The sequence below is a fragment of the Anomaloglossus baeobatrachus genome, chromosome 11 (assembly GCF_048569485.1).
Source record: "Anomaloglossus baeobatrachus isolate aAnoBae1 chromosome 11, aAnoBae1.hap1, whole genome shotgun sequence".
In the NCBI taxonomy this organism is placed as follows: Eukaryota; Metazoa; Chordata; class Amphibia; order Anura; family Aromobatidae; genus Anomaloglossus; species Anomaloglossus baeobatrachus.
This window is the reverse complement of record NC_134363.1, coordinates 27,217,789-27,234,764: the sequence shown is the minus strand read 5'-3', so window position 1 is coordinate 27,234,764 and position 16,976 is coordinate 27,217,789. Positions and strand designations below refer to the sequence as shown.

Here is a 16,976-nt window from a genome sequence, read left to right as displayed (position 1 = left end):
TGTTTTGTTTAAGCATGTGGCAGACACAGACACGTCCTCTCCCTGTAGCAGCTCCACCACCACCAGCAGCAGCACCATAGCCATGTCCGCTATTTGATGCGCTATTTATTCTTTGCACCCCAAAAATTGTTGAGCAATCCATGGCCTTTATAAAGAGAGAGAGTGCCAAGCAGATTATGACACTGCCTGTATATGCAGTGTCCACATAGACCCCTTTTTAAGAGTACACCCACAGACCCTGAAGAGTACCCTCACAGAGCCTGGTCCTGAGTGGCCACAAAGAGCCTGTTTTATGAGTATACAAAGAAAGAGGAGTATAAGACTGTATTTCTTATGGTTCATGTAATGCCTGTGATGCCTCCACTTAGTGGAGACTTAGCTGTGTCCTGCCAGAGTATTAGTTTTTGGCCTGGGCAATTTACTACTGCAGCCCATCTTTGCTGTAAGTAATACTTAATTCTTGGAGAATATTTATTCCTCTTTTTGCTATTTTTATATTTAGTGTAGGGATTTACAAGCATGAGATTGCCAAAACACGTGGGTTGTAGGCTTCTGTTTTATGGCCATAATACCAACTAAAACCTCCTATTTTTCTGTACAGGATACAGCCAGGCCCCTTTCTGTTAGGCCTTGCATATTAGAGTTCCTGTCCCTGTATGATGCACAGTTGGGATATGGCTTGGCAGCCCGCCTGATCTAATAGTATGGGCGTCACCTAATAGGCTGCAACTTTGTGACTGTGCATCTTCATGTGTGAACAGCGCTCAATGCAAGCCATCAGTGTGCAGTTTTATCATCCAGCAATCGCCCCCTCCATGTTTTGGAGGTGTGTGTGTGTGATTTCCTCCTCCTGCACCAGTGATACCTCCACTTAGTGAGGGCTTAAGCTGTATCCTGCTAGAGTATTAGATTTTGGCCTTTTGCGATTTACAACTGCAGCCCAACTTTACTGTAAGTAATACTTCATGTAATTTTACTTAGTGAAAAAGACAATTTGAAGATCTCTAGTGGTGTCATTAATTGCATTAGCTACACAATGGATAAAGAATGGAAGCATTTACAATACAAGTCTGACTTTGGAGTTGGTAGACATGTGATACTATTTTTAAATAAAGGAAGTTCCCAGTAAAGATTGCGAAGCTGAATAACAGACATGGTATATATTGTATGGTAGGAGAAGGGACTTACAGAAAAGGAGAAGTCACCAATACAAACAGAAGTAGACCAGCAATGGTAGGTATATAGATGATTACTGCATTTGTATAGTTTAAATTTGTAATAATTCTATGTAGAAATCTAAATGACAAAGCAATTTGAAACTGTATATGTTAGAAATGCAGTTAAAAAAAATCAACTGCTCTTTTGGGTAAAAGAAACCTCAACCTGGCACAGCTCAGAGTGGAACATGAAATTATCAACTGCAGCAACTAAATGATAGATGGGCAGAATCTTTCCAAATGGAACACCCTATTTATTTGTGATTCTTTGGTCTCTTAAAGGGCTTCTTTCCTTTGTCAAAAAAACCCCAAAACAGATGAAGGGTAGAGTCCCCTCCAAAAACTCAGAATTCCTTGTTAGGATACATCAAAACTGTATTTCGTAAAATAGACAACAGCTTCAACCCCTTAGGTTTGTGATGTTGGAGATCAGATATTGTTTTATGAATTTAATACATGTAGAGCATCATACACAACAAGTACATTTTGAAAGCATTTAGTTTCCACCCACAAAAATAGAATTTACTCATACATATAAAGTCCTATATTATTTTACTTGGAATTAATGTTTTCCAAAATGTATAATCTCTGTATACATTTTTTTGTTCAAAACATTAAGGTTACCTTTACTTTATGGGACAATGAAAAGATTTATGCTTTTGTTCTGAAATAAAACGCTTACACATTACAATGAGTTACTATAAAAAGTCATTCACTGTATTTTTCATTTTCTAAGATGCACTGGATTATAAGATGCACCTCAAATTTAGAGCTAAAAAAGGTAAAAAAAAAATGTGGTCCGTCTTATACTCCGGTTGTGTTTTAACGGAGGGGGTGTGGCAGCGGTGGTGGAGTGATGTCACAGGCAGGGGCAGTGCTGGAGATGGAGGTTGCTGCAGATGCTGTGGTGGGGGCTGTGCTGGCTACTGTGGGGGCTGTCGTGGCTTCGGGTGCTGTTCTGGCTGTGTGGAAAAGGGCAGTGCAGTGGGTGTCAAAGATACTGTGTCAGTGGTGCTGGCTTCAAAGAAATGGCACTTAGACTTGCTCAGATTGAGCTCTTGGTTCAATGACAAGCTGAAATTTCATCTGCATATGCGCCACCTCTTGGTGTCATTTTCCTTTAGTCCTCTGCTGGGAGATCAATGGGCCAGTTCCGGCGCATGTGCAGATGATATCTTGAGCCATGAGCTCCATCTGCGCATAAGCCGACTCCAGGTGCCATTATTTGAAGCTTGCACTACCAACAGAGCATCTCCCCTGACACACCACCCTGCTCTACACAGCCCCCACCTCAGGCAGTGTAGCCCCAGCCGCAGCCAGCATAGCCTCCTCCACAGCCAGGACAGCCTCCACTGCAGCCAGCACAGCCTCCTCCACAGCCAGGACAGCCCCACTGCAGCCAGCACAGGCCCCACTGCAGCCAGCACAGCCCCCACTGCAGCCAGCACAGCACCCTGCAGCCAGCACAGCGCCCATTCTCCACCCCCCCGGTAAGCTATATTCGCATTACAAGATGCACCCCTCATTTTCTCCATAGTAACTGGGAGGAAAAGTGCATCTTATAATCTATATATATATATATATATATATATATATATATATATATATATATATATACTAGCTGTACTACCCGACTTCGCCCGGGTTAATAACTACTGTTAACAAAATAGAATGTATTAACAAAAATGTATTCTGCACACAAAAAACACAAAACAAATAGCTATAAATGCAATTATAATGTCTGTCTCTCCCTCTGTATATATCTCTCTGTCTCTCTCTCTATCTCTTTGCCTGTCTGTCGCTTTCCCTGTCTGTCTCTGACTGTCTCTGTCTCCGTCTGTCTCAATCTCTTTCCCTGTATGTCTATCTATCTCTGTCACTTTCCCTGTCTGTCTCTTTCCCTCTCTTTCCCTGTCTGTCTTTTTCCCTCTTTCCCTCTGTCTCTTTCCCTGTGCCTGTCTCTTTGTCTGTCTCTTTACCTGTCTTTTTCTGTCTCTTACCCTGTCTGTCTCTTTCCCTCTCTTTCCCTGTCTGTCTGTTTCCTGTGTCTGTCTCTGTCTCTTTGTCTGTCTCTGTCTCTTTACCTGTCTGTGTCTGTCTCTTAACCTGTCTCTCTCTTTCTCTCTCTTTCCCTGTTTGTCTCTGTCCCTGTCAGTCTGTCTCTTTGTCTGTCTCTTTGTGTCTGTCTCTTACCCTGCTTATGTCTGTTTCTTTCCCTGTCTGTGTCTGGCTCTTTCCCTGGCTGCATTGTGACACTTCAACATTCCATTTAAGGGCGTGGCTGCGCATTCTTCTGAAGTTCTGGCTTCATTGTGGCTCCCAGCTCCATTCGCTTTAATTGAGGCAGGTTTTTGGTGAATAACTGTAAAGGGCGGGGTTAAAATTTCCCCTCAAAACATAGCCTATGTCACTCTCGGTGTCCAGAAGTTTTAGTGTGCAAAGTTTTGTGGCTGTAGCTGCGACGGTGCAGATGCCAATCCCGGACATACACACACACACACACACACACACACATACATACACACATTCAGCTTTATATATTGGACTTGCTGTACTACCCGGCTTTGCCCGGGTTAATAACTGCTGTTAACAAAATAGAATGTATTAACAAAAATGTATTCTGCACATTTCACATATTCACATATTCACACACATACACACACATACACACATTCAGCTTTATATATATATATATATATATATATATATATATATATATATATATATATATAGCAAAATCCCAAAAATAAAACAAATCACAGTTCACTTTTGCACTAGAGATGTCCATAATACCTTATTATTTGGTTTTGGATCTAATTCCCTTATGGTATGTTAGAAGAAATGTACAAATGTTTAATTCTAACTGAAATAATAATAAGGAAGTTGTGGCCGGAACGTCTTAGTTTCTTAGTGGTTTGGCTGCTTTCAGTGAAACAACTTTCTTGTATCTTCAAGACAAAAAAATAATGTTGAGTCAACAAACTTAAATTGGTCGGGAGGCGAGAAAATAATTAGACAAAATTTTTGCAATCGAGGATTTAATTTTTGCTGAACAATTTCAAGCAGAATTTTATATAAGTTTCACAACTATTTTTTTCAACGCTGTAGAGGAGTAAGCTATTGTCCTGACATTTTGTTATAGAGAAATGAGAGTAGAAAGCTACCAATATACAATAACACAAATTTACCTTATTATTATTTTTTTCTTCCAGAGATAATATCGTTTCCATATATGACACAGAAAAAAATAATAATGGATAATGTAACACCCATTGTTTTCTTGGAAAATGAAGAAGATTCGGAATATACAGAATATTATGAAAACTCTACCAGCAGTGACGATTATAGACCAAGAAGCATTCGGTACATTTTCTTTCTGGGGATCCCTTCACTGTTTTGTTTTTTGGGAATCATCGGAAACGGTCTTGTCATCTGGTTCGGCTTCGTCAGGATAAAGAAGACGGTCAACGTCGTGTGGTTCCTCAGCTTGGCCATCGCTGATTTCTTCTTTACATTAATGATTCTTATGTACAGTGTGCAAAATTTAATGGCAAGTTCATCAACATTTTTCTGCAAGATGCTGCCATTAGGTTTGTATCTTAACTCCTCGGTTAGTGTCCTCCAGCACCCGGTCATCAGTGTAGACCGGTGCATCTGTGTTGTGTTCCCGGTATGGTGTCATAACCACCGGAGACCAAGATTGGCTTTCATTATTGTCTTAGTCATTTGGATAATTTCATTTGCTCTGGCAATACCCCACATGTCATCTACGGAAACATCAAGCCTTTTTGGTGGAACAAATTGCTTTTTCGATTTAGAAAGTTTTACATCCATAAAAAAGACAGTTTTTGGCTTTGTTTTCTACTTCCTTCTACCTTTGATCATCATTGTCTCCTGTTATATCATTATTATTCTCCATATGAGAAGGAAACGCATCTTCACATCTTCTAAGCCTTTTAAAGTCATTGCGGTCATCATCATTGCCTTCTTTATCTGCTGGTTTCCCAGTTACTTGATTTCCTTTTTCAGTATATTTGAAACCATTGAAACGAATGAGAATTCAATTTATTTTGCAGTTTTAATTGTCATTGTCCTAATAATCCTGAATTCTTGCATTAATCCCATCCTCTACGTCTTCATTGGTCGAGATTTCAAGCAAAAATGTTGTGGCTCCTTCCAGGCTACGTTTGAGAAGGCGTTTATCGAAAATGAAGAGAAGGAAGACTGCGGGAATCAAGAAGGGAGTACAGCTCTTACAAGATTTCATACAGAAGACAAATAAGAAGTCGTACATGAGTCTTAACTACACTGTGACTTGGATCAAATGTGTGTTTTAAAATTTTAACTGAAGGATCTTTTTTGTTGCTTTTTGGCTTTTTGCTACTAATTTATCAAAATAAAGAAAGCTGCACCACATATTTTTAATGTAAGGTGATTTCCTGCAGGGTATATAATAAAAAACAAACACACGGTGCCAATCTCAGTGCGTTATCAAAGCGACTATCTGATTCAATTTAAATGAAGTTTTATGCACTCACCTTTTGCCACAAAACTTCAAGCATATATGATTTTTCCAAAGCCTCTTTACACTCCTAATGTTTATCTGGGTCTGCTGCTTGCCTTGAATAGATCCTGTGTTTCATCCAGCCATGGATTCCCACAGGTGAAAAGGTTAAAAATGGAGTGAATAAATTATATAGTGGCTGCGCTCCCCGTAGTGATGATTTTGAAACCTCTTGTCCACAATTGGAATTTATTGTTCAAAGAAACATTAAACATACGGAAATAAAAAACAGATACAACATGTTTCGGCGGAACCAACCGCCTTCCTCAGGTATCTAAGCTTAGATACCTGAGGAAGACGGTTCTTTCCGCCGAAACGCATTGTATCTGTTTATAACAAGATATTTTTAATGCTAAAGTAACTGAAGTGAAACAATGTATCATTATGGAGGGATTAGTTTTATGCTCCACTAGACTGAAGATACTGTTCAACGGCCTGGAAGAGCCAAGTTGACTGACTACCGAGTCTTCACTAAAGCTATCGGAGGTAGCGATAGGTACACATGCTGGTAAGAGGGCAGCACCAGGGGATCTGCAGTACCTCAGCAGCTGGTGCCATGGATGTGCACAGTTTCTGATGATAAGAGCAACAGAAGCAGCAGTAGTCGATGATTCAGCTGGGATGGATGGATGGAACAGCAGTGGCTGGTGTGGAGACTTTCAGAGTGGCAGTACATATCAAATGAGCCAAAGTAGCAAAGAAAAAATGCTGGCACCACTCAAGCACTCAGAATCTCAGAAACAAAACCCCAAATGGTAGAAAAATAGAGGATGTGGTGCAACACATGTAGAAAAAAAGCCATATGACATTTAAGAAAAAAATGTAGAAAATCAGATGGCACTCACCATCCGTAAAACACACCTTTATTCTGCATATATTAAAACTCCAGGCAGGACGGCATGGCAAGGATGCAAGGCGCACAGACAACAACCATTTCACTTGTTCCACATGCTTCTAGACCTGTTGAAGGAGCATGTAAAATGGCTGTTGTCTGTGCGCCCTTCATCCTTGCCATGCAGTCCTGCCTAGTTTTAATGTATTCTGAATAAAGATGTGTTTTACAGATGGTCAGTGCAATGATTTTCTATACGTATCGAATGAGCAGCTGACGGGGATGGTGGCAGCCGCAGAAACAGCATAAAGCACAAAGACAGCAGGAGTATATAACAGCAGCAGCACATAGGACCTGAGAACTAGCAACATACAGAACTTGTTGCCCAGATGCCTCCTTTAAGGGAAAGGTGCCTGAAATACTTTAATCCCATCTTCTGACCTAAGAGGCACTAACGGGTCATGGCACCCTGGCCTTTTAAGAAATGGGGCTTGTCCTCTGAGCATTTCTAGGAGACCTGTGTGGTATGTGAACGCTATGGGAGACAGCAGTATGGACGGATCAGCGATGGGTGGACGGTGAAAGAGTTGGCACCCCAGCTGGGGGAGAGGGGCAGGATTGTGAAGTGAGGCTGACATGGGCGTTACAATTAGTTATATTTACTTTTGTATAAAATAAATAAAAAACAACAAAAAATTACATTGCTTTAGTGCATTTAATGATGTTCAAACATAGGATAATATTATTGTGGGTTCGTGGTTTTTTTTTACTTTAATATATATATTTTGGGCTACGTAAAAATTTTAAAAACAGTTTTCATGCAATTATTTTGTATCTTAGTCTTTTAAAAATTTCATTTCCTACATCTTCTCCCCATCATGTAATAATGTTCTTCATGCTGGTCCCATTCTGTAATAGCTTCCACTATTCTGTCACTTATCCTGTAATAATATCTCTTTTCCTATCCTCCATACTAAAATCATTTCTTAAATATCAGCCTCATCCTGTAATAACGTCTCTTGTCCTGGCCCCCATTCTGTGATAATGTTCTGCTTATCTGCCCCCAACCTGTAATAATATCCCCCATCCTACCCATCACATACTGTAATAATTTCCTACATTTTGGCCTCTTCCTGTAATAATGTTCTTAATGCTGGTCCCATTCTGTAATATCTTCCACTTTCCTGTCACTAATTCTGTAATAATATCTTTCTTCCTATCCTCTATACTATAATCATTTCTTAAATATTGGCCTTATCCTGTAATAATTTGTCTTGTCCTGGCCCCCATCCTGTAATAATGTCCCCCTTATCTGCTCCCAACCTGTAATAATATCCCCCATCCTATCCTCCATATTGTAGTCATTAACTAAATCTTGCCCCCTTCCTGTAATAATGTTCTTCATGCTGGTCCCAGTCTGTAATATCTTCCACTTTCCTGGCACTAATCCTGTAATAATATACTGTATCAGTTGTGAATATATTTGAATTAGATTCCAGTTTGGGGCTCCCTCTTGTGGTCAGTGCTGGTAGGGCAGTTGACTTGCTAAATGGGAACCTGCAGCTGAGTAGGATTTGCAATCAGGCCATTTGGTTTGCACCTATATAACTGTGTAGCTTCCTTTTGTTACTTGCCTGTGCTCAATTGTATTTCCTGTGTGCTAAGGACATCCTGAAACCAGCCCTTTTCTCTGTGTCTACCAGAACTCTTCTCAGATGTTTGTCTTTGTACCTTTGCTTTTGGTTTTCACTTTCTTGTTATTTTGCCTGTGTGGAGTTCCTGGTGGAATTGGATTATTCCCTGCTGGGAGTATCTGTGTACCTTGCTCCATGTTCTGTTATGTATTGGGTTTTGTCATGCTTGGTACAATATTCAGTCCCCTCTCTATATCAGTGTTTTTCTTGGATCCCAGTAACATCAGAGTCCTGATATAGCAGGGGAAAGCCTGTGCAGGCTCAGTATTTTTCCATGTCAGGCGTGCTGGTTTTTATTAGGGTTTTTACGGCTGCAGTCAGTGTCCTTTCCTATTCTGTCCTATGCAGATAGTTTGGGCCTCACCTTTGCTGAATCTGTTCTCTAGCTACATATTGTGTTTTCCTATATCACCGTAATCTTTACATGTGGGGGGCTATCTATATCTTTGGGGACTACTCCGAAGCAGATTAGCTTTTCTAAATTTCTCTCTGTTAGAATATTTAGTTCTCCGGCTGTTTCGAGACGACTAGGTCATCGTAGGCTCATCCAATGGCTACTTCTAGTTGTGTGTCAGTATTAGGTCTGCAGTCCGGTACGTTTCCAGCCACTCTGGTTATTTTCTGGGTTTCCAGGTTATTGCTCTTTTGATCCTCCTTGGTCACTGGATCATAACAGCACCTCTTTCTATCCTCCATACTATAGTCATTTCTTAAATCTCAGCCTCATCCTGTAATAATGTCCCCCTTCATTGCACGCAACCTGTTGTAATAGCCCCCATCCTATCCTCCTATCATCCATACTGTTATTATTTCCTAAATCTTGGCCCCATCCTGTAATAATGTTCTTCATGCTGGTCCCAATCTGTAATAACTTTCCCTCATTCTTGGCACTAATCCTTTAATAATATCTGTCATAATTGCCCCATAGTGTAATAATGACCTCCATATTAGTGCTCATTTGGTGATAATAGCCCAATCCTAACCCCACCCTGTACTATTGGATTTTGCAACAGTATAATATTTCTTATTGTTAATGTAATTTTACTTAGTGAAAAAGACAATTTTATGATCGCCAGTGGTGTCACTATTGCACTAGCTACACATAGATGTCTGATGAGAAAGTCTGATGAGAAAGATTTGGAACATTTGTTAGTCATGTGAAACTATTTTTAAATATAGGAAGTTCTCGTTAAAGATTGTGAATTACAGACATAATATATATTGTTTGATAGCAGAATATATCTGGACTTACGGAGAAGAAGTCACCAATACAAATAGAAGCGGTCAAGCAAATTGTAGGTATATAGACGATTACTCCAAAGGTATTGTATAATGTTGTAACAATTCTATGTTATAAATGGCTATAAGAAATTCAAACTTTGATAAGAATCTAAATGAAAAATCAATTTGAAACTTTTTTTTTAGAAATGTAGTAAAAAAAGAATAATTTGCTCTATCTGGTAAAATAAATCTCACACTGGCACAGGAAACTATCAACTGTGACAACTAAATGATATATGGGCAAATTATTTCCAAATGTAAGCACATTTATTTTTGCTTTCTTAGTTTCTTAAGGTCCTTCTTCCTTAGGAAGAGTTCTTTTGACAAAAAAAGCAGATCAATGGTGGAGTCCCCTTCAAATTTTTAGAATTCCTTGTTAGCAGGTATCAAAACTGTATTTTGTTCTGTTTCAGCCATATTCCAGCGGAGATTTGGGAGTACCCAATCTTCGGTTATACCATGGAGCTTTAGAGGTGACTTGTGAGTGTTGGATTAGTGATCAGTCCCTCAGATAGTTGCAAATAGAAGCTTTTTATTCTCCAAAAAGCTCCACTCAGATGGTGATAGAGCAAGAACTAGTGAAACTAACTCAAAGAAAATATTATCTTCGTACTATGTCCTTGGTTATTTATTGATGGAACAGGGATAAAGAGATGACTTTGGGCTTACACAGTGATATTGCTAACTGCTCTTTTGAAACATTAGTCACATTTCTTAATCTGGTCATCTGGGAACAATGTGGCACTGAGAAGATTTCAGATATTAAAGTTGGGTCTCATCTTTGTTCATTCTCGAATTTGGTAAACAGGTTTTCCTTACCGATGTCTTATTTCTATAAATTTTTACAAGTTAGGCATCTTTTGACTTCTTAACCCTAGAACGCGCAACCATGGAAATCAACCATAGAAAACAAGTAACCTAGCAAGGCCCAGGTATGCGTTCTAGGGTTAATGGTGTATATGGCCTAATGTTTCATCATTGTAAAGCTGATGTATCTGAATACTTTAATTATTTTTTGCTTTGTTTGTTGTTTTATGTGTGTGAATTTTGAAATTTTTAAATAAAAATTGGATTAAAAAAAGCTACGCATTTTTCGGATTATAAGACGCACTTTCCCTCCCCAAAATTTGGGAGGAAAATGAGAGGTGCGTCTTATAATCTGAATGTTTCTAACCAGGGATGGTGGAGAGAGGTGACAAGAGCAATGCCGAAGGCTGTAGCTGCACTGTGCGGGGGCTGCGGGCCGAGGGCACTTTTCTGCGCTGAGCCTCAGGGTGCTATGCTGGAGCTGCAGGCAATGTGCTGGAGCTGCGCTGTGCTGGGGCTGCGGGCACTATCCTGAAAATTTTGGCGGTGGGGACTTCAAAATAATGGCGCCGAGAGTTGGCGTGTGTGTAGATGGAGCTCTCGGCTCAAGATCTCATCTACACATGCGCCAATCTCCTTAAGTCCGCTGCTGGGAGATCAAAAGGCCGGAAATGGCCCATGCATAGATGAGATCTTGACCCAAGAGCTTCATCTACACATGCACCGACTGTGGGCGCCATTAGTTGAAGTCCACACCACCGACATGTTCAGGATAATGCCTGCAGTCCCAGAACAGCACAGCGCCTTCGACTCACAGCCCCAGCACAGCACAGGTCCAGCACATCACCAGCAGCTCCAGCAGATTGCCCACAGATCCACAGCATCACCCTATTCCACCACCTCCTCTGCCTGTGACCCCGATCCAGCACCACTGCAACCCGCTGCCAGTAGGACACCATCAGATTGTAAGACAGACCCCAAGTTTTTTTTACCTTTTTTTCCTCTAAACTTGGGGCACGTCTTATAATCCGGAGCATCTTAAAACCCGAAACATACATTATAGTTTGTAAAATAGACAACAGCTTCATCCCATTTAGACTTGTGATGTTGGGGACCAGATACTGTTTTCTGCTTTTAATAAATGTAGAGCATCATACACAATAATTACTCTTTTGAAAGAGTTTAATTTCCTCCCCCCAAAAAATAGAATTCATCCTCATACATACAGTAAAGGCCAAATGTTTGGACACACCTTCTCATTCAAAGAGTTTTCTTTATTTTCATGACTCTAAAAATTGTAGATTCACATTGAAAACATCAAAACTATGAATGAAAACATGTGGAATGAAATACTTAAAAAAGTGTGAAACAACTGAAAATATGTCTTATATTCTAGGTTCTTCAAAGTAGCCACCTTTTGCTTTGATTACTGCTTTGCACACTCTTGGCATTTTCTTGATGAGCTTCAAGAGGTAGTCACCGGAAATGGTCTTCCAACAGTCTTGAAGGAGTTCCCAGAGATGCTTAGCACTTGTTGGCTCTTTTGCCTTCACTATGCGGTCCAGCTCAACCCAAACCATCTCAATTGGGTTCAGGTCTGGTGACTGTGGAGACCAAGTCATCTGGCGTAGCACCCCATCACTCTCCTTCTTAGTCAAATAGCCCTTACACAGCCTGGAGGTGTGTTTTGGATCATTGTCCTGTTGAGAAATAAATGATGGTCAAACTAAGCGCAAACCGGATGGAATAGCATGCCACTGCAAGATGCTGTGGTAGCCATGCTGGTTCAGTATGCCTTCAATTTTGAATAAATCCCCAACAGTGTCACCAGCAAAGCAAATTTGGACTCATCAAACCAAAGCACAGATTTCCACTGGTCTAATGTCCATTCCTTGTGTTCTTTAGCCCAATCAAGTCTCTTCTGCTTGTTGTCTGTCCTTAGCAGTAGTTTTCTAGCAGCTATTTTACCATGAAGGCCTACTGCACAAAGTCTCCTCTTAATAGTTGTTCTAGAGATGAGAAGGTGTGTCCAAACTTTTGGTATGTACTGTATGTAGACCTACATTATTTTACTTGGAATCAATGTTTTCCAAAATGTGTAATCTTAGGATGCATTTTTTTGCTCAAAACATTAAGGTTACTTTTAGGTTGGGCTTTATGCTTTTGTTCAGAAATAAAACCTTTACACATGACAATGAATTGTTATTAACTCCTTGTAGACATTGGACGTATTCGGTATGTCCTAGATAATGTCTGTGTAATCACCACCGGGTGCTGCGGTGAAGCTGGTGGTGATCCCGCACATGTCTGCTGATTTGAACAGCAGACATGTGTGGCTTACAGGCACAGGTGGATCCGTGATCCACCCTCGCCTGTTAACCCCTTAGATCGTGCTGTCAAAATGTTTTGACATTTTGACAGCACAATGTAAATGGCCATGACAGGGAACGTGCCTTCCCTGCCACCATTGGAGGCCCTGTGACGTGATCATGGGGAGCCGATGTTTGCCATGGGAGCACAGGGTCATGTGATTACTCCTGTCACTATCATGACGTAGTTCCTGTTACAGCTGACAGCGCGCCCTCTGTAGCTGAAGAGTAGCATTTCTGCTGATCAGAGCTGTGTTGTTCTGATCAGCAGAAATGAACAAGCGATTAGACTGCTGATCCTTATAGTCCCCTAGGGGGACCAGTAAAATAAAAAAATAAAAAAAGTTTAAAAAAAAATTTAAAAAAATAAATAAACATAAGTAAAATTAAAAAATAATAAAAGTTTTAAAAAATGTAAAAAAATAAATATAAGTTCATATCCTCCCCCATTCGCCCCATTGAAAATTAAAAAAAAAACAAACAAAATACACATATTTGGTATCACCACTTTCAGAAATGCCCAATCTATTAAAATATAAAATCAATTAATCTGATCAGTAAACGGCGTAGCGTCAAAAATATTCCAAATGCAAAGTTATATTTTTTGGTCCTTGCAAATTTTGCGCAAAATGCAATAACAGACGACCAAAATATAGCATCTGTGCTAAAATGATACATACAAAAACATTGGCTCAAGACGCAAAAAAAAAGCCATCACTGAGCCCCATATCCTGAAAAATGAGAACGTTATGGTTCCTTGAAAATGGCGGAAAAAGTGTGCCACTTTTTTTTTTACAAACTTCAGATTTTTTTTAACCCCTTAGATAAAAGGAAAACTATACATGTTTGATATCTACGAACTCATGCTGAAATGAGGCATCACACCGACACATTAGTTTTATCATATAGTGAACACGGTGAATAAAATATCCCAAAAACTATCGTGCAATTTTTCCGCATTTGGAATTTTTTTTTGCCATTTTCCAGTACATTATATGGTAAAACTCAAAATTTCATGTAAAAGTACAACTCGTCCAACAAAAAACAAGCCCCGTAAAAAAAATAATAAGGAAAAAACGGAAAATTGGCCGGGGTGAAGGGGTTTAAACCGATAACAATTTACTTCATAAAAAGGCTGCATATTTACACTTTTGCACATTATATATTTGCATATATTTGTGATAAAACCTTTCACCTATTTAAAAATTGGAAAAAAAGGATTTGTTTTAAAGGTGCTGATTAAATGCAACAAGATACTAAAAAAAATACAAGCTCGTGTGCAAAGATTTAACATTAAACAATTAAATATCTGTTTTCCAAAGTTGAATTCTGCACTAGAGATGTCCATACTACAGTGTGATTTGGGCTTGGATCTAATCCTCTTATGGTATTTTAGAAAAATGTACAAATGTTTAATCCCAACTGAAACAATAATGAGGAAGTTGTGGCGGCACTTCTTAGTTTCTTAGTGGTTTGAACACTTCCGGTGAAAAAACTTACATCTAAACAATAAAAATATACGAGTCATCAAACAAATTGGTTGGGAGGGGAGACAATAATTAGACAGAATTTTTGCTTTCAAGGACTTCATTTTTGATGAAGATTTTTTCCAAACATATATTTATATACCGTATTTTACGGATTGTAAGGCTCATTTCACACATCCGGAATTTCACCGAACTGGCACACTCGAGTACAGTGCACTATTGTAGAATGGCGTCACGGCAGGCTCCGGTTATAGGCTTCGGTCACATGACAGCACGTGACCGGAGCTTGCCACGATGCCATTGCACAGTATTGCACTGTACTGGAGTGTGCCGGATCTGGCAATCCGGCGAAATGCCGGATGTGTGAAATGGGCCTTAGACGCACATTTCCTCTCAAAAATTTGGAAGGAAAATGAAGAGTGTGTCTTACAATCTGAATGTAGCTTACCAGGAGGTGGAGAATGGGTGCTGTGCTGGCAGTGGGAGCTGTGCTAGGGAGAATGCTGGTGCGGACCCATGCTGGTGTCGGGGGCTCTGCTGGCGGTCGGAGCTCATGATGGCGGCTGGGGCCCTTGCTGGCAGCTGGGGACTGTGTGGCGGCAGGACCCCTGCTTTTGGGGGGCCCTTGCTGGCAGCGGGGGCTATGCTGGTGTTGGATGCCTTATTGAGAGATGCTCTGTCAGCGGTGAGGGCTTCAAAGAAATGGTGCCTTCAGACCATTGATTTCCCAACAGCAGATGAGATCTTGGCTTGTCATTTAGCAGAGAGCTCTATATGCTCCGGGCACCATTTCTTTGAAGTCCACACTGCCGACAGAGCATCTTACAGTGGGACACCTCCTGCACCACCCTGTTCCACATTGCCCCATAGCCAGAACAGACCCCGCAGCCAGCAGAGCCCCCGCAGCCAACAGAGCCCCCGCAGCCGGCATGGCCCTTGTAGTCAACACAGCCCTCACCGCAGCACCTGTAGCATTGCCCTACTCAAGCACCATCCCTGCCTCCTGTGATCCCACTCCACCACCGTTGGTGCCACACCTCGGGTAAGACACCACCGGAGTATAATATGAACCCCATTATTTTTACCTTTTTTTCTCTAATTTTAGGGTGCGTCTCATAATCTGTTGCATCTTATAAAACGAAAAATATGGTAAGTTTCACAACAATTTTTTTCCATGCTGTATTGGAGTAAAACATTATCCTGTCATTTTGTTTTAGAGAAAGGAGAGTCAAAAGTTACCAATATACAATAACACACATTGATCTTATTGTTTAATTTTTATTTTATTTTCCAGAAGAAAATCGAAGATAATTTTCCTGATATATATATAACACAGAAAAATAAATAATGGATAATGTAACACATTTTGATTACATGCAAAATGCCACAGATTGGAATTACATAGAATTTTCAGAAAACTTTATCAGAACCTTTAGCATTGAGGAAATTTGCTTTCTGGTGATCCCTTCAGTGTTTTCTTTGTTGGGAATCATCGGAAATGGTCTTGTTATCTGGTTCGGCTTCTTCAGGATAAAAAAGACAGTCAACGTCATGTGGTTCCTCAGCTTGGCCATTGCTGATTTCTTCTTTACATTAATGACTCTTGCGTACATTGCGCAATATTTAATAGAAAATTCGTCAACATTTTTCTGCAAGATGCTGCCATTAGCGTTGTATCTTAACTCATCAGTCAGTGTCCTCCAGCTGACGGTCATCAGTGTAGACCGATGCATCTGTGTCGTGTTCCCGGTATGGTGCCATAACCACCGAAGACCAAGATTGGCTTTCATCATTGTCTTGGTCATTTGGATAATTTCATTTGCTGTGGCGATACCCTACATTTTATATGCGGACTTGTTAGAAACTTTTACTGGAACAATTTGCCGTTTTGATATAGCAAGATCTACATCAATAAGGAAGACAATTTTTGGCTTTATTTTTTACTTTCTTCTTCCTTTTATTATCATTGTCTCCTGTTACATCGTGATTATCCGGCACATGAGAAGGAAACGCATCTTCACATCTTCTAAGCCTTTTAAAGCCATCGCGGCCATCATCGTTGCCTTCTTTATCTGTTGGTTTCCCAGTTACCTGATTTATTTTTTCATTATATTTAGAAATAATATTAATGTTATTTATTATGGAAGCTTTATAGCCATTGTCCTTATTATTGTGAATTCTTGCATTAACCCCATCCTCTACGTCTTCATTGGTCGAGATTTCAAGGAAAAATGTTGTGGCTCCTTCCAGGCTACGTTTCAGAAGGCGTTTATAGACGACGAAGAGAAGGAAGACTGCCGAAATCAAGAACAGAATATTGCTCTTACAAGGGTTCATACAAAAGACAAATAAGAAGTCATACATGAGCATGCATTACATTATCACATTGGATCACATGTAGATTTTTAAGATATAACTAAAGGATTTTTTTTCCTTTTTGCTTTTGCATTTTTGCTACTCATTTACCAAAAATAAAGAAAACTGCATGATAAAGTAACTGAAATAAAACAATGTATTAAGGATTAAAAATTTATATTTACTTTTACATAAAATAAAAAATAATTTAAATAATGACTTTTCTTTAGTCTATTTAACGATGTTAAAGCATATTTAGGATATTAATTTTTGAAGTTGTTTTTTTTATTTAAATATAAATATTTTGGGCTATGTAAAAAAATGTTAAAATCAGATTTCATGGAAATATTTTGTAGCTTAGCCTTTTAAT

The 16,976-nt window shown here is 39.7% G+C and overlaps 2 protein-coding genes across 2 annotated transcripts; both read left to right on the top strand.

The window, feature by feature from the left end:
- The first annotated feature begins 4,470 nt into the window (after positions 1-4,470).
- Positions 4,471-5,542, top strand: LOC142256916 (chemerin-like receptor 1). Its single transcript, XM_075328903.1, has one exon. The coding sequence runs from the start codon at positions 4,471-4,473 to the stop codon at positions 5,497-5,499; it is 1,029 nt and encodes a 342-aa protein (XP_075185018.1). The 3' UTR covers positions 5,500-5,542.
- A 10,056-nt stretch (positions 5,543-15,598) lies between these two features.
- Positions 15,599-16,736, top strand: LOC142256557 (chemerin-like receptor 1). The gene has a single exon (XM_075328315.1). The coding sequence runs from the start codon at positions 15,599-15,601 to the stop codon at positions 16,601-16,603; it is 1,005 nt and encodes a 334-aa protein (XP_075184430.1). The 3' UTR covers positions 16,604-16,736.
- The last annotated feature ends 240 nt before the right edge of the window (positions 16,737-16,976 follow it).

Coding starts and splice junctions, on each gene's coding strand:
- LOC142256916 (XM_075328903.1), top strand. CDS start 4,471: ATGGATAATGTAACACCCATTGTTTTCTTGGAAAATGAAGAAGATTCG.
- LOC142256557 (XM_075328315.1), top strand. CDS start 15,599: ATGGATAATGTAACACATTTTGATTACATGCAAAATGCCACAGATTGG.